The sequence below is a fragment of the Pimephales promelas genome, chromosome 9 (assembly GCF_988280905.1).
Source record: "Pimephales promelas chromosome 9, fPimPro1.hap1.1, whole genome shotgun sequence".
NCBI classification, from domain to species: Eukaryota; Metazoa; Chordata; class Actinopteri; order Cypriniformes; family Leuciscidae; genus Pimephales; species Pimephales promelas.
The window spans coordinates 13,668,914-13,687,955 of record NC_142777.1 but is presented as its reverse complement, the minus strand read 5'-3'; the positions used below and the strand labels follow the sequence as shown (position 1 = coordinate 13,687,955).

Genomic DNA, 19,042 nt, shown 5'->3' with positions numbered 1-19,042 from the left:
TTAAAATGACAGTTCGCTAGGCTATTATTTTGAGGTGCTGTGATGTTCTGCACACAAACGGTAAATCTTTCATTGAATGCCTCAGGTGTTGTTTCATGTGACAGTGATTTTGAAAACAGATGTTGCCTTTTAAATTCTGCCAAAGCTCACAATCCCTCAGCTCATATGTACACCAGACATCCATCTCAATCCCTTCAAACAAGCTCTCGGATTGTAACAGTGAGAGGACACAATCAATTTGCATAAAGACTGCCTAGTAGAGTCTGTATTAGCGGCGGGTTGACCGATGACCCAACTGGCTAAGACCTTGCAACCTGCAGCTGGGATACGCAGTCGCGAGATTAAACTGCAGTTATTGGTGCCTTGTCACCTAGGAACCCATGCAGAGCCTATTACAATACATGAAATAGCTGAGAGGGCCCTCCATTGAGTAAAGTAATTAAATGTGGCTGCCTGCCACTGTCGAATGTATAAGACCTCCAGCGGCCTGGTCAGGTAGAGTAATTACCATTCGTCTCTCTCTTGCCTGTTTGATAAAAGATGACTATCTTTCTCTACCCTGAAAAATCATCTGCGTATAAGCAGTAAGAGTGGCATACCTCTGAGAGTCTTTTTTCATTATCCCACCCATGAGAAAACCTTGTCCATCTGTGTGATTAGCATAAATCTTGCATCTTCTGATTGATATTATATAAAAAGACAAACTTTTAGCTGTGAGCTTATTTCAAATTGAACAATCCACACACAGATGCCTGTCAGTGGAATGAATCAATGGCACGGTTGTGTGGACTAAAAGGTTACGTGGGAAATACCGGGCGTTTTTTCATCAACTCTTATTACTTATCTAGAGCTACAAAACTGCAAAACTGCTTTCACATATGCACACCCTATCCGTTTTTAGGATTGACAACCACATTTACGTACTTGCCAACGCATTCTCATCCCAAGACGTCATCTAATTGACGCTTTTGACCATATACGTCAACATCCAAAGTTTTAGGGCACCCTTTAACGTCAGTTAGATCAGCCTTTCTCAAACTTTTTTCAGTCAGGGCACCTTTCAAAAGTGCATAAAATCTCAAGGCACCCCAGTGTAAAATATAATTTAAAAACACTGCATAACCCAAATGTAAATGTCTTGTTTAGTTAGACTGAACAGAGCATAATATGAACTGTAAATAACAATAATAATAAAAACTGTATAGTACCTTTAAAAACAAAGGTTAGCAAGGTAATTCACAAAATAATTAATCAGAGACACAAATGCCATAAAACCGTAAGAGGTGGACCGCCCAATAACAAATCCAGACCAGGAGAACTCAAATGAAGTGCAGGATGCAGTTAAAATAAAATAAAAAGGGGAAGACATTAATATACATATATATATATATATATATATATATATATATATATATATATATATATACAATGCAATAAGAAAAAGATGCATGTTAAAAAATGCACCAGAGATAAGCAGGAATGTTTTTCCATATAGTGTTTGTTTTTTATCCGTGCCATGCACATGCACATGCACACACACACACACACACACACACACACACACACACACACACACACACACACACACCCACATACACATACACATACACCCACACACACAAACAATAATCCACAACGAGAGAGGGAGAACGATCTACATGCGTGCATGCAGCGCGTATACGCGCTTACACAAGCCGGGGGTGGGGGTGACCACAATCGAGACGTGAGCCTGGTGCGACGCACACAGCCGCCCTATCCTAGCAGGGTTGGATGAGAGGTGGTCAGGTGTCTTTTAAGTTCAAAATCATCCCTTGGTTTGATAGTATATTAGACACAACGGGAGAGGGCATGTTGCATCCCCAGTACTGAAGAAGTAGGCTGAGGCTCCATTTCACAGAAAAACTGTCCGGTTCTTGGGGGGATTTTCTTTTCAAAAAAAAAAAAGATCCACAATGCTGTAACTAAAGTGACCTAAATTTACGTTTATTTTTACGTTTCTGTCAGTCTGAGGTGTTGTTGCTATAACGCGTTGCTATGGATTGCGTCACTTCCGTCAAGTTTCGTGTCTTGCGAGACGGATTTTTATGCTTAATTTTATATATTTATCTAAAATGAATTTACAATTTTATTAATACGTTCATATGTTTAAAAAGAAGAATGTAAATATGTAAATTCAAATATATTTATATATGAAATGTCAGTTGTTTTTTTATTTTATTTTTTTATTTTTTTTTAGCCTACATAATTTTTTGGCGGCACCCCAGACACAGTCAGGGGGCACCCCAGTGTGCCGCGGCACCCACTTTGAGAAAGGCTGAGTTAGATGACGCTTTACCTTTAACGTCAGTTAGATGACGCGAGTAGGTTTAGGTCTGGGGTAGGGTTAGGATTAGATAACGTCATCTAACTGAGGCCCCGTCCACACTACTGCATTTTCGTTTAAAAACGGAGACCTTTTGCTACGTTTGCATCTCCCGTCCAGACTAAAAAGAGAAAAACGAAGACCTAAAACAGAGAAGTTGAGAAACGCTGCAGCTGCGTTTTGCGTTTTGAATCTCCGGAGGGCGTTTTAGTGTGGACGAGACAAAACGGAGGACTTCAAAAACGCTGACGCAGAGGCTGACGCTCGGCTCTATGATTGGGTGTTATCAGTCATGACGTATCCTTCCCTGATTCGTCAACCACTGTTTGCACCGGCACGCGCATGCCCAGTGTTGGTAAATGGTCACGTGATCCGCGTTTTCAGTTGTTTTAATGTGGACGGAGATAATTTCTAATATGCAGATAAAACGCTGGTGTGGACAGAGATCGTATTCGTTTTAATTCTTCGTTTTTAAACAAAAAAGTGTGGACGGGGCCTAACGTTAAAGGGTGCCCTAAAGCGTCGGATGTTGACATATGGTCAAAAGCGTCAGTTAGATGAGGTCTTGGGATGAGAACGGGCTGTTGCAGTCTCGACAACTGTTATCAAGATTTATAATAAAAAAGAAATGTTTCTTGAGCAGCAAACTGCAACCATAATTCACGATATTACTGTTTTTTTACTGTATTTTTGATTAAACAAATGCAGCATTGGTGAGCATAAGAGATTATTTCTGTGATGCTGCTTTAAAGTACTGTACCTCTGTGGTGAAAATCAAGTTTTTAATGTTGTTTATGTCTATGTGGTGTTTTTAATAACCATGTGCAGATTCATAAGTCAACACCATTGCTGAGTATTTTCTCCTTAAAACTGCAGTGAACCAAAGACAGTCTCAAAAACACAGTTTGGAATCGCTGGTGTTTCTGACGTTACAAATTACCTTGTAACCAATCAGGTCAACGTGTGATCGTCATTGCAACATGACGACATGACTTTTGCGTAAACATACACGCCACTTTCAAGTCAAGTGGCGTGTTATCTATACGCATTTTGAGCTATCCGTGTGTATCTGCGTGTATGTCTACGCCATTAATGTCCGAGTGATTCCGTGTGTATGTACACGCCGTCAAATGTCCGAGCGAAACGAAGCAAAATGTAGATCTACATCTGGGGAGCGCTATTTTTTTTCCTAGGATGGTAGGGGAACACTCATTAATGCTATTAACCCCATTGACGGGTAGGTTTAGGGACGGGGTTGGGGTGGGTCATGTATTTATATACACAGTAATGTAACGTTAAGCCAACGGCGTTCATAAACACGCTGAAAAGCGATTATGCGTGTTGATAGCACGCCAAAAATGGAAATACAAATTGGCGTGTCATACACACGCAATTTCATGAGATCAGAATGGTCATTGAGAGGATCTCTGAGCTGGTGTGAGTGAGTGGAGGCGGAGCTAATTTGCATATTAGTAGAGCCACAAACACTACATGAGGCAAGGTTGTGGAGTCACATTCAAGCTATTTTAAAGCAACACCATGGAACTTTTCCTCTCCGGTCGCCCTACTGGTTGGAAACGAAATTATCCGTCACCGCTGTTGTAAATAATTTAGCCTACCACAGCCTACCGTCGCACAGACGCTCGTTGTTTATCCTTTGGAATGAACAATGTCCTCAGACAAGGTAGACTACATGGTTTCATGATGTATTGCGACATCAGAAACGACGAAAAACGAAACAATGACTATCGTACCGCTTGATGTAAAGCAGTCAAATTTTGTAGTTCTTTTTTTGTAGTTAATACCCGAACCCTGGAGTTCCGTAGTGCAGTGGTGGAATGTAACGAAGTACAAATACTTCGTTACTTTACTCAAGTATATTTTTCACGTATCTTTACTTTACTTAAGTAGAATAGATAGTGCATACTTTTTACTTTTACTTCGTTACATTTTGCAGCAATTATTATACTTTCTACTCCACTACATTTCTACAACTTCTGTTACATTTTCTGATCAGTTTTTCCCCTGCCAAAACGTAATCTGACCGTCCGTTCGTTGCACGTTTGTCTCACCAGTGACGTTTGGTTGCCATAGATACATCAACTAAATGCGTCTCGCACGCAGTGTGTTTATCGTGCAATTTATACGCGAAAATTTGTTTTTACGTGCATAGGAAACACACCCAGTGTAATATACGTTTGGTTAAGATTATGGCAAGCCAAGAGGTTCAGAATTACACCATAAATTAATTGTGTTTACTGCCAAACATAGTTATTAACATAAGGATAAGCATGGTTTATATTGCCTAATTGCAAGCTTGTTTCAGCTTTTCCCATCATTATTGAACATTATTATAGGAGTATTAGGTTGAATGAGTTAGAATTAAATGTTTTATTAATCATTAGAAAATAGTCATTAAGAGAATCAATTGTTATGCAAGTACTTTTACTTTTAATACTTAAAGTACATTTAAAATCAGGTACTTTTTACTTTTTACTTAAGTATGGTTGTCATTGTGTTACTTCTACTTTTACTAAAGTAAATATTGATCTGGTTATTTGTACTTTTACTTAAGTACTGAGATTCAGTACTTCCTCCACCACTGCCGTAGTGCCAGTAAAAGCGATACCCCGTCAGGCTATGGCAAAAGTGCTTTTCACCCTGTTACTACTTGATGATTCAGTGATAAGATTTTGGAAACATTATTTTAAGGAAAAAAAAAACGTTACATAGTGTTGCTTTAAGTTATGAATACTTTTTTAAATATGTTCTTGTGGTGATCAAAGATGAGTCTTAAGGGATACAATTATTGACTACGGCGGGACTTCGAAATTCCAAAATTCCAAATAAAAACTCAAAAAAAGGTATCGTACGTTTTGGAACAGCTTTTATGCCATTTTACTATGTGCTTATCAGTACCTGTTCTCTATAATGTACACACTTGACTGCGGCCTCTTGATATACGGGGCCGTTTTTTGTGGTGAGGCATTAAAACATATTGTTTGGAACGAGCCTTGATGATGGCGATACGGCAGCTGATATGATACACCGCACAGTGAGCAGAGGAGACATGAATAATGATAGAGGAGAAAATAGAGGGAAGGGAGTGGTGGTGGTGGTGGTGGAGGGGGGGGGGGTTCTTTTTTTTTTCTCTGTCTCCATCTGCCTCTCTTTTTCTGCCGGCCGGAGAAGTGCCTGATGTATTTGCTGCTTGGCTGCTCTCAGAGATTGCTATCAGCCAAGACTCGTCTGTGGAGGTAAACTCAATACGCATATTTTCCCCCTCCAACCTTCATAACATTTACTTTCAAGTCGTCTGAATTGGCGTGTGTACGCGTGTGTGAATTTTCAGAGCTCTAATAGTGTGCGATTTGAAAGCGTGACCGCCTGTTTTTGGCCTTCAAGAGATGCAATACAAATGTAATGCAAGATGAACCAATCAATAGAGGTGTAATGTTGAAGCCAGGACCTTGGTTTTGTTGATGTGTTTTCAATAATAAGAACCAAACGCAAAGCCAATCACCATTTGCCTGCAATCGTACGCGCAAAATGAATGTTGATGTTTCTGGCACGTTCAAAGCATCCAGATGGTGTTTCGAGAAACAAGTCGCTCCACTGCAACACGACTTAATAAGCAGTTTGACTGACATTTTATCACTGTGCGAGCTACTGATTTAAAAACTAGTTGTCAGATATGTATAACATTTAAACTTCACTCCATGTACCCTGTCAACACAACATTATGAGGAATGGCAGATGGTGTTTTACTGGAAGGAGCGCTTTCCTGTCTCTAAATCACTTCATACAAAATATGATTTGGGAAAATCTCACATTCTGTTAGAACTGTGGCCTAATGGTTAGCACAAATGCACTAAAGTTATTGAGCAGTGGTGCTCTTGTGAGGGTTTATGATGGCGGTCAATTTTGCTTTACTATTATATATATGAGGTCGAAAGTGGGAATGATGTATGCTGTATGCTTATAACAAGAGAAAGTCACAATGAAACATGGAGGAATGTGCAAATACAGAGTAGGATGTCCCAATCTAGCCAAGATAAGGATGAACTTGTCAGGCGCAATGTAATTAAACGTAGAATCAATTAATGTAGATTGCAAGTGACGTGCGGTCACAGCTGTAAATGTGGCTAATCTTATCAGAATTTACAGCTATCCAACTATTTCAACTATCCATTTTTACAATTCTAAAAATTCCTTCAGGGCTTAATAGTTTGAAAATAATACATTAAAATAACATTAAATACATTTTCTCAATTTTGCCAGGGCAGTCAATTTACAATTTCAAACTATTTGTTTATTTTTTTAATAATTTAAAAGTAACAATAAAGAAAAAAATAAATACATGCAGTCACCCATGCGAATGCAGGTAAATAAATATAAAAAATAAAATAAAAATAAAGCTTGTTATTGATTAATTCATAATGTATTTTTAGTAAGCTGTTTATCTTTTCTGTATGTCTTGTAATTAATCCAGTTAAAATTTGACTTGGAGCCCTTTGTATATTTTTGTATAGCTGTGTTTACACTGTTTTATCATTATTTTTGTATCTATATATCCATTTTCCCCTTTGATTTTATAATAAAAAGAGAAACAATGTTGCTATTTTTAACTAAAACATTTCAAAATTGGGTTACACTTTATTAAAAGGAGTCCTTGTTACACTATAATTATACATTTAAGTACTTACAACATGTATTTACTGAAGGGTTGGGGTTATGGTGTGTTTTAGGGTTAGTTACATGTAAGTATGCATCATTTATTGTTATTACTATCTAAATGTAGGGCTGTCAAACGATTAATCGTGATTCATCGCATCCAAAATAAAAGTTTGTGTGTACATAATGTATGTGGGTGCACTGTGTATAATTATTATATATATATATATATATATATATATATATATATATATATATATATATATATATATATATATATATATATATATATATATAAATACACACACATGCTTGTGTATATTTAAGAAACATTTTCATGTATATACTGTATATAGATTTATATATAATTTATATTATATATAAATATAAATATTTAATATATAAATAATATTTGTTCTTAAATATACAAGCATGTGTGTGTATATATATATATATATATATATATATATATATATTGTACAAAGCGCACCCACATATATTATGTAAACACAAACTTTTATTTTGGATGCGATTAATCGCGACAGTCGTTTGACAGTCCTACATATAACGTGTAACAAGGACACTGTAAAATGAAGTGTTACCAAAATTGTTTATGGTAATTAAAAATAAATTTAAAATAAAAATAAAATGATATATATATTGGATGAAAAATAAAATATTTAAAACTTAAGAAATGTACTAAGTAAAATAAATGTTTAAGATATTTTAAGTTCTAAGTACTAAAATTATACACAAATTTGCCAACATGACTATATAAAACTAAAAGCTAATTAAAAAAATATTAATAAATACTGTAATAGTATACACATGATATTAAAATAACACTTAGGAGGTAAAATGACCATAAAAATCAACCACTGTGCCTTTATTTTTTAAATTGCACTATAGCAAGCCTGATTTATGTTGAAAGTTGTTTGACAGCCAAGCTCATAAGTCACAGCAGGAGTAGCATGAAATCCTCCCGTACTGTCTCTCGCCGCCGCTATGAGGACCGGGTTCTGGAACGCTTCGACCTGCGAGGGGAATGAGAGCTGTCCAAACAGACAGGAGTCGTCGGGTGAACAGCGTGGCTGTGTTTGAGAGGTCAGATCTCCAGCACAGAGGCTAACAACAGGCTTCGGCTCCAGGGAAAAACAAGACCTTTAGATAACTGTAGTCCAATACAGACCCAAAACATCTGATAAGCTGTGCCAAGCTGGGAAGAAACGAGTGAGACTAAGTGGAGGAGACTAGAGGGTTCTCCAAATGAAAGGTGAGGAAAATAATTTCTGGAAAATGGGATTCTGATCAAAGTGCGTCTACAGTAGCAGACTAAACATCGGATAAACAGCGAATATGACGAAATACAAGTAACAAAGAAGCAAACTCCTCAAGTGAGCCTCCTAAATCAAACTGACAGTTATTGAGCTCGGTTACTATTTTTAAAAGGGATTCAGAGGCATTCCAGGCCAGTAAGTTTATCAAAGGGAAGGTGGTATTAAGTTGCACATGGAATATTCTCACAACACAGAGCGATACACCACAGATGACTCTGCAGAGATAATAACACACTGCCTGCATTGTGTAGCTCAATCTCATTTAACCAGCTTTGATATTAGCTTTAGAGAGAAGTATTACAGCATCACAGCAACTCTTTTGTTTTATAAATCAGTGTTCTCACCTAACTGTAGTAAAAATTAGTTTTTGGTAACTAAAATAAACTATTAAAGAAAAACTAAATATTAGATGTTATATATAAACCAATAAAACAAAAATAATGTGGAAACCATGATGATATTGAGACATAAATACATTTATTTAATTTTAAACTTTTTTTTTTTTTTTGGATACACCATTAACTAAAATAGGTAAAATGTTGGTAATAGAAATAAATTATAAACATGAAAAAAAAAAAGAAAATGTTGCAAACTAACTTAAATAAAATATATATTATATATAGTCAAACTCGTTCATCAAAATGAGCAAATCTTTTATCATGTCATTTGGTTCAATCAACGAACGAAATGAACAAATTGACTCAGAAAAAGATTCGAGTCACGAACGCACATCACAGAACAGAGCAAGGCGAGCATTTGAGCTTATAAAACTTTTTTTTTTTAAAAGAGCGATCATTTCGCTTGACAAGACCCTTATTCATCGACTGAAATCGTTTAAAGCCCTTTGAACAGTTTACGGTTTGCACTGAAACTGTCTTTTGGACCTTGAACCGTTTGGTTCCCAGTAAAGTGCATTATATGGAGAAAAATGCTGGGATGTTTTCATCAAAAACCTTAATTTCTTTTCGACTGAAGAAAGAATGACATGGACATCTTGGATGACATGGGGGTGAGTAAATTATCAGCAAAAGTTTTTTTTTTTTTTTTTTTTTTTTTTGTGAACTACTCCTTTAAGAGCCAGTAAAGAGGCACATGCCAAATTACACAGCCATGCAGGCGTTCACGTTATTGTGTAAAATATTTGAAAGCATGTTTCATGCTGAAAGTGTCATGTCTAAGCAGACTTTGTTTTTTATAACACTTGTGTCCAGTGTTGTGCAAGTTACTTCCAAACTGTAATACATTAGGTATTACTTGTTACTGTTATTAAAAAGTAATTCATTACCTTACAATATTACTGTCTCAGAATTGTAATGCGTTACATTACTCATGTATTACTTTTGAGTTACTTTCACCAAAATAATTAAGTAGAACTTAACTTTGGGGCTGTAACGATATGCAATATGAAACGGAAATCGCGATTCGCCACACGACTCGGATCCACGAACCTACAGAATCGCGACACACCTCTTCCAACTCCAGCGTTATTCTCCTTACCGTCCAGATCCAATGCTGCCTTATCTTTAAATTAGGCTATTAGTATTTGAACATTATAAAATACGTAGACCTACACCACAAAACTAGTTGAGGATAAATTATTTAAAATTGGGGAAGTCCAGCATTATGGACATGACATTTGCAGTCAAAACTTGAAATAAAAATTTTCAGAAAATACATGTATTGAAACGTATATAGGCTATTTCCTTAAAGGACAGACATTAGACATTAGACAAATATCAGTCTATGTTTTATTTTTAATATTAGGGAAAAGACACACATTCATGCGTGACAAAAAAAAAATAGGAGGCAAAATATATATTTTGTAATTCTGTTAATTACACTGCGCAAATCGGATGAGGAGGGGTTGGCATTTTAGTTTTCGTGTTCGCATTTATGAGGGAAAAACAATGTCACAGACGCGACCGCTCTAAACTGGCACAAAAAGACTGCTTTAAAACTTTCACATAGTTTGTTGCCTTGAGAAGTAAAATACACTGTAATACAACTGTAATACAAGCCTGACTGAACATGTAACGAGTAAAATATTACTGAAAATTGATTAGTAATGCCTTACACTACTGCGTTACAGCAAAAAGTAATATGTTACTGTAATGTATTACTTTTGTAATGCGTTACTCCCAACACTGCTTGTGTCGTGTCGCGTACCACTTATGATGACATAACAATGGCTATGAGATCAACACCATTGGGAAAGAATCACATGTTATTACTACAAGTGAGATGTGGCCTGAGAAAATAATTACACGTAGTCTAGAATGACCAGTTATTTCCTCAGTATATCAGTTTTTTTGTTGTTGTTTTTTTAGCTCAGATTGGAACCACAGCGATCTTGCTTTTGGATTAGCTCTTGCTTCCAGGCGTTCCCAGCTCGAGGGAGAGTGTGAAAGGCAGGCGCTCATGCAGGCAGTTTGCTTCAGTATGGAGCCCAGGGCTGAACTCTAGGCTATGTTTTAATGGGCACATGACTGTGGCTGCTAGAATTGGGGCAAAACTACATGAACATCACAAGCCCTGGCGGACGTCTCACAAAATGTCTCAGTTCCAAGATAATTACAGTCCAACAAGCTCTTCCAACGCTAGTCCTATTCCAGTGATCTTTAGGAGCACCTTAAAAAAAAAATATTTTCAAGATTTGTTATCACAACATATTTTCTTTTGTCAAATCAACTTAAATAATTTATTTAGTTCAGATAACATATAATTTTGAGTTTCTGGTGATTAAATCATTCTCCTTCATTTTATTAACTCACTTTTTCCAGTTCAATGAACTTAAAATTTTAAGACAACCAGGTTACTTACTTTTTTAAGTTAAACCAACAATAATTTTTTACAGTCTGTGATGGCAAAGCTGAACTTTCAGCATCATGTCTTTGGTGTCAAATGATCCTTCAGAAATCATTTTAATATGCTGATTTGCTATTTCAGGCAAAAATAAAATAATAATAATAATAATAAAACAGAGTAAATCCTATATTGGTAATCAATTCCACTGTAAAAAAATATATTTTCAAGATTTGTTATCACAATATGTTTTCTTTTGTCAAATCAACTTAAATAATTTATTTAGTTGAGATAACTTATTATTTTGAGTTTATGTAGATTAAATCAATCTCCATTGTATTAACTCACTTTTTCCAGTTCAATCAACTTAAAATTAAGGCAACCAGATTACTTAATTTTTTTTAAGTTAAACCAACAATATTTTTTACAGCTTAAATATCAACCCACTCAACTTTTCTAATACTGGTGTTCCTATCATGCACTGTGGGTAACCTTAATAGGGTTAATTTTTCACTGTTTTCCAGCTGCTGTTTTATTATTGCTTTTGTTGGTAGGTTTGGTAACATGCCATTTTGTGACATCTAGATTCATTTTAACACAACATTGTGTATTACCAACCATGATTGTGTATTACCAAGTAATTCTCTGTCATGTTACTTCTGTTATGTAGATACAGTATGGATTTTAAACAATATCTATTATATTATTTACATAGATGTTTCCAAGTAAAGCACACTAAAAGTGTGCTATATTGTTTGAGTAAAAAGTTAATTTTGTTAAATTGACTTAACTTAGTTAAGTAGATGTTACTTAATTCAATGTGAAATTAAATATTTGAACTATATTTAAAGAATTACTATTTTAGGTAATATTTAATTAATCAATTAAATGTCAAATGAATGTTAAGTTAAAAAAAAAATAGTAGGTTTTACTTGATAATAACAACAGGTAAGTTGTACAGAGCAGTAGCAGTAAAATTGCTTAAAATGCGCATTTTGTCAAGTAAATCCTAAAAGTATGTATTTTTCAGTGTTGGCTCCTTCCTAGTCCCATTTAAAACTTCCTGAACAAATCCATTCAGTGCTCTAAGCCACTATTACTGTAACCATGTTAAACCACCACACACAATCCCCTCCTCTTGTTTCATTCAGCCCAGCTCTTCACCTCACTAACTGGAGCTGGGACAAACCTCTGCCCCACACCTGGGGCACGGAGCCTTTGGCTCTCTCCCACACACACTACAGTGGGAACAGCAGCGCACCAGAAACGCTTCCAGCACCTCCAGTCCCAGATTCCCACTGTGGGAACACGGCTGTAGGCCTTGCTTTTTCTCTGTCTCCTTAATGAGGCCCATTTGCACCTCCTGTTCCCAATCCCCAGCCATCAAGACCACCACCGCAGATAAAAATGTAGATGAAAATGAGTGCAGTAATGCTAGGGAAGCTCGTCCTTGAGTAAAGCTATAGTGGACGGATATGATCTCGGGAGGAGATGGGAATGAGACTAATTAGATGATCTACATTATGATTATGAACAGTATTGGGCTTTTGGAAGCCAACAATTGAGTATATATACGGCATTATATGAAATTCAGTATGAAATGGCCTTCTCAACTATAATAAATGCACATAATGTGAATACAATTAAATTAAAGTGCAGTGATAAAATTCAGTCAGATTTAAGAAAATGTAAAAGCTAAACTATATATATATATATATATATATATATATATATATATATATATATTACAGGTGAAACTTTTAGAATATCATGCAAAAGCATATTTGTTTTGGTAATTCAACTTAAAAGGAGTAGTTCACTTTAAAAAAAAAAACAAAACAAAAAAAAACTTTTGCTGATAATTTACTCACCCCCATGTCATCCAAGATGTCAATGTCTTTCTTTCTTCAGTCGAAAAGAAATTAAGGTTTTTGATGAAAACATTCCAGGATTTTCTATATACAGTATAATGGACTTCAATGGGAACCAAACGGTTCAAGGTCAAAATGAGAGTTTCAGTGCAGCTTCAAAGGGCTTTAAACGACTCCAGACGATGAATACGGGTCTTATCTAGCGAAACAATCGGTCATTTTAAAAACTTTACGTTTTATAAGCACAAATGCTTCCTCTGTTCTGTGATGAGCGTTCGTGACTCTCCTGTTCCAACTCGTTCATCAAAATGAACAAATCTTTATTCGAGTCATGAGTCTTATTCATCATCTGGTGTCGTTTAAAGCCCTTTGAAGCTGCACTGAAACTCTCATTTGGACCTTGAACCGTTTGGTTCCCATTGAAGTCCATTATATGGAGAAAATCCTGAAATGTTTTCAAACACCTTAATTTCTTTTTGACTGAATAAAGAAAGACTTGGACATCTTTGATGACATGGGGGTGAGAAAATTATCAGCAAAAGTTGTTTTTTTAAAAGTGAACTACTCCTTTAAAAGGTGAAACTACTGTATATAGACTCATTACATGCAAAGTAATATATTTCAAGCCTTTTGTTATCATTTTGATGATTATGGCTTACAGCTTATGAAAACCTTTTTCACAATTTTGAATTTGGGGTTTTCATAAGCTGTAATCCATAATCATCAAAATTGATAGATAGATAGATCCATACTCGATAGATAGATAGATAGATAGATAGATAGATAGATAGATAGATAGATAGATAGATAGATAGATAGATAGATAGATAGATAGATAGATAGATAGATAGATAGATCCATACTCGATAGATAGATCCATACTCGATAGATAGATAGATAGATAGATAGATAGATAGATCCATACTCGATAGATAGATAGATAGATAGATAGATAGATAGATAGATAGATAGATAGATAGATAGATAGATAGATAGATAGATAGATAGATAGATAGATAGATAGATAGATAGATAGATAGATAGATAGATCCATACTCGATAGATAGATAGATAGATAGATAGATAGATAGATAGATAGATAGATAGATAGATAGATAGATAGATAGATAGATAGATAGATAGATAGATAGATAGATAGATAGATAGATAGATAGATAGATAGATAGATGGATAGATAGATAGACAGATAGATAGATCCTTTACAGAATGATGAAATGGTGTTATGTCATACACATCAGTTTCCACAGTGTTTTATGCAAGCGATTACTCCCAGAGCTCAGTCTCTGCAAATAACCTGTGTTTTACCCAACAGCCAGACCAGCTGCAGCGTTGAATAACAAATGAATTGGACTTGATTAGTCACTTACTTGAGAGGAGCGCTCCTGGGCTTGGGCTTCTCAGCGGCCTGTGAATAAGACAACAGCCCATCAGGTTAAAGGTCGATACCAGAGAGAGAGAGAGCGAGAGAGCGACAGAGAGAGAGCGAGAGAGAGCGAGACAGCGAGAGAGAGAGAGAGAGAGAGAGAGAGAGAGAGAGAGAGAGCAGAAGACATCCAAACACAGCAAAGTAGATACAGTAGGTCACAATGTTGAGTGTTTGCAGGAGGAAATTTATATTGATTTTCGAAGATGGAGATTCTATTCAAGCAGAGCATTTGTAAATTCCTGTGATCTCTTGAGTTTGCGCTAGTGTTTAGTTTTACAAGTTGCTCTTATGTAACTATAGTCTTTCATGGGGCTTTCTAAGTAGTTGTAAAACAAAAATAGTCAATAAACCATTATAGTACTTCTGACAACCCAATATAAGATGAAATAGAAGAGCATATAAAGTATAGACGAATCCCATGCTTGAGGACAAAAACGAATGAAAACGTACACGACACAATTCACCACAGTATAAAAAGTTTTAAAAGACTTTAGGCCTTAAAGACTAACCTTAAGATTGTAATGGATGTCATTTGGATGTTATTTGTTGTTTTTTACTTTTGTAATTTTAACAATTGTAATTTTAATGTGATTATAATCACTATAATAAGGGAAGCTTTTTAAAACTAGAATAAGCTTCACTTTATTTGACAGGCTCTATGAGATTCACCATTTCCAATACAATTAATACATACTGTAGTACAGTGATGTTCCCCCCACCTCCCAAAAACATTAAAACCAAACAAAACATAAAACATAAAACAAAACACACACACACACAAAAAAAAAAAAAATCAAAACAAAACACAAAGCAAAACAAGAAAAAAAAAAAACACAAAGCAAAACAAGAAACAAAACAAAACATGAAATAAAATACAAAGCAAAAACAAGAAAAAACAAAAACAAAAAACAAAGATTAGCATAAAAAACCCTTTTTATTTCCATAGTATTTGCTAGTGAATAATGTTTTTGTTATTGAATCTAAACTTGTTGAGCTTGAAATTCTGATTTCTGGTAAAAGTGTTAAGAAAATTAAGTTTTGATTATGAAATACGATTTCATTTGATCGAGGACAATTGCATTATGTGAGGTCTTTCAAACGACGAGAGTTAATCTGCACATGTTCCTCTGTGACGGCGAGCTGTTTATGTGGTCTGGGCTGTACGTTTGTCACAGCGACTCCTTCGGCTGTTGTGAATTCATCAGAATGTGCTAAGCGCCACTTTCAGGTAAATGGGGATATATTGAGATATCCAGCACTAGAGATGAACACGGCACTACCTGGGCAGCCGCGGAGGCAGAGACGCAGGTTTTGGGTTTAATGCTGCACCCATTGATCTGTGTACAGTCCATTTATCATTCAGGGAGGGAGCCAGTGATCTTCACAGTGTATTAGATGAAACAACTCAGATCATCTGTCACAGGCCCTCTTATTGCTGTTTCCCTCTCAGTGGGGAATTTGGGCTCATTCCAGGCTCCTCGCAGATAGATGTTGCTAGGCAACATGGTTGGGGGCCGTTGCTGCCGGGGATGGCGTGCGTGTGTAAGCCAGGGACATGCGTACGTACTAGTGAGCTGTTATGAATGTCAGGTCTCCTCCATCATGAGTATGAGGAGTATGGACACTTGCTTTAAAGGTTATGTATGTGAGAAACAGAAGAAATGGTTTCTTTTTAGGGGGAGGGAGAAGGTGGGAATCACTATTGTGATTCGGTTCTCGTTAGCTTTCTCAAAAAGCCGGTGTGACCGAGTTGTTTAAGCACAGCGCCTGTTGAAATCAACACAGTGTTTCCCATTTCAAACATGATCAATGTGTGCCATGTTAGACTTTAAAAATTCAATTCTCAATGGAAAAGAGGATAAAAAAAAACACTTTTATGACTAAATAAAGCAACACACAAAACAAAACATAACACAAATCAAAACAAAAAAGCAAAACATAACATAACATAACATAAAACAAAACAAAGCAAAACATGACATAACATAACATAAAATAACACAAAACAAAACAAAACATAACATAAAACAAAACAAAACAAAACAAAGCACAACATAACATAACACAAATCAAAACAAAGCAAAACATAACAAAACAAAACAAAGCAAAACATAACATAACATACATAACACAAAACAAAACATAACACAAAACAAAATACAAAAGACAAAACAAAACAAAATTGATATAAAACGAAAATGATTTAAAAGTACTGTTATACTGTTATAAACCTCACTATGAAACCATTTTAGTGGTTTACTTGAGGCACTCACAGGCTTCGATTAGCATTTTTATTTACATTTAGGTGAAAACAGGTCTGTTTTTTTAAGGTCAAATATTATTTAATTTAAAATTTTAATAGTCCTTAAAATTGTGTTATGTGGGCAGCAGTTGCTTCCAGTGGTATTTTGAGCAGTGGTGTGTATTTTGTTACTGTAATTTGGGAGATAAACCAGGGTCCATTTGATTATCCAGGATTTTACATGTTAAATGAAAAGTTGCTTCACTTGTTGGACCCAAACAGCTCAGTCCCCATTATAGATCTCTAAAAAAAAATTGCCATTAAAAAAAAACAAAAACAAAAACAAAAAAAACAAAAACACCAACAGCTGTTTTTTTTGGGATATCCATTTACTACTGTATATCCATTTAAATTTAAAGGTTGTTAAAAGTTATTATTAGATTATCAAATAGGTTTTATATTCACTTATATTGAATATTATTAAATTTTGTGACCTTGAAAAATAGAAGATTGATGTCATTTTTGAGCTATTTAACCTGAGATTTTCCTTTAAAGATTGTGTAGTTAAATTGGTAAAATGCCCAAAAACTTCTGGAAGTGTTTGCTATCCTCCACTGCAGTTCATGTCATGCTGGTCACATGTGTTGAACACATGTCTCTAAGAAAATTGCATATCTATATGTATATACAGTATAGTGTACATCACAGTACCAATGAGAAAACAGAACAGGCTTTTTTAAAATTATTTATGAGACATTAAACCCTAGCAGGTATGTTGCTTGATAGTTTCTGATTCTGGCAATTCAGGCAGACGGGAGAAATACATTTTTCAAATGACCTGTATAAGGGTCGACTGTCATTATTTGCAATGGCTTCATTGATATTCACGTTTGTATATAGAAAAGACATGTATATCATTACATGTGATGTGACCACAAAATTGCTTCCACTCTAATGATAAATAAGAAAGCTCATTATATTGTGATAATCCGGCATGTGCTCATGGTGAGACTGTCAATCAAGCACAAATAATATTGTCATGAAATTCGATAATATTTCAAATAGGTCCATTCCTGCATATCTGAATCTAAGGTATTTACCTGTTCATTGTCCTCTTCATCGCTGCTGATTTTCAGGTCATCCTCAAGCATTCTGCAAAATAAGTTTTAAAAAGAAAAGTTTTAATTACACCGATAGAGTATGAATAAAATTAACTGAATAGTTGTTTATAAAGTAACAAAGACAGGTAGATAGGTAGATAGATAGATAGATAGATAGATAGATAGATAGATAGATAGATAGATAGATAGATAGATAGATAGATAGATAGATAGATAGATAGATAGATAGATAGACATAAAGACAGATAGATAGATAGATAGATAGATAGATAGATAGATAGATAGATAGATAGATAGATAGATAGATAGATAGATAGATAGATAGATAGATAGATAGATAGATAGATAGATAGATAGATAGATAGATAGATAGATAGATAGATAGATAGATAGATAGATAGATAGATAGGCATATAGACATATGTATGTATAGATAGATAGATAGATAGATAGATAGATAGATAGATAGATAGATAGATAGATAGATAGATAGATAGATAGATAGATAGATAGATAGATAGATAGATAGATAGATAGATAGATAGATAGATAGACAGACAGACATATGTATAGACAGAGCTATGACATCATCTAGAGAGGCCGCTGACCCACATGTCTGTGTCTACACTCTTTTAAAGTCTTAACACACCACAGCCATGAAATAAAGACAAACAGACGAAAGTTCCTCTAAACCTAAAACAATAAAAGTCCTTTATAAGAACAAAATGTGTTCATGGTTTAGTTTTCTATGACCTAAGCTGTCGTGCAGGACTGTAGATTGAGAAGGACTTTGAACAAAACTACCAGTCATTACACTCATAATATCTACCAGATGCTGAGAAAGACCCACATAGAAAACCAGGTGCTGAAAGAGCCAACAGATGATTCGCAGGTATCAGATCGTGTGCTACATTATCTCTTCTGTGGATAGAAAGCACAGAGAAACTTTGATCTCAGATCACGAACAAAGAAAAGCAGAACAAATAAAGAGAAAGAGAGGTTTTCCATGAATAGTGAGAAGCTGTGGAGGCTCCTGTTTGCCACATCTGTTTCCCTCAACACATGACGAGTGACGCCTCATTAGAAGAAGTTACAAACACAAACAATCCAAAAATATATCTTATAGTATTCATCTATAAACAAAAGGATGCATTGGACGAGGTTTTTATTAGTTTCGATTTTTCTT

General features: G+C 35.2%; 1 protein-coding gene across 1 annotated transcript in view; it reads right to left on the bottom strand.

Moving 5' to 3' along the window:
• The window catches only part of aff2 (ALF transcription elongation factor 2), a 293,897-nt gene that overhangs the window by 70,082 nt on the left and 204,773 nt on the right, over nt 1-19,042 (bottom strand). The window contains exons 8-9 of the mRNA XM_039648817.2: nt 17,836-17,887; nt 14,435-14,472 (exon numbers count right to left, since the gene is read on the bottom strand). Of these exons, the coding sequence (XP_039504751.2) occupies nt 14,435-14,472; nt 17,836-17,887 (90 nt within the window). The remainder of the gene's footprint in view (nt 1-14,434; nt 14,473-17,835; nt 17,888-19,042) is intronic.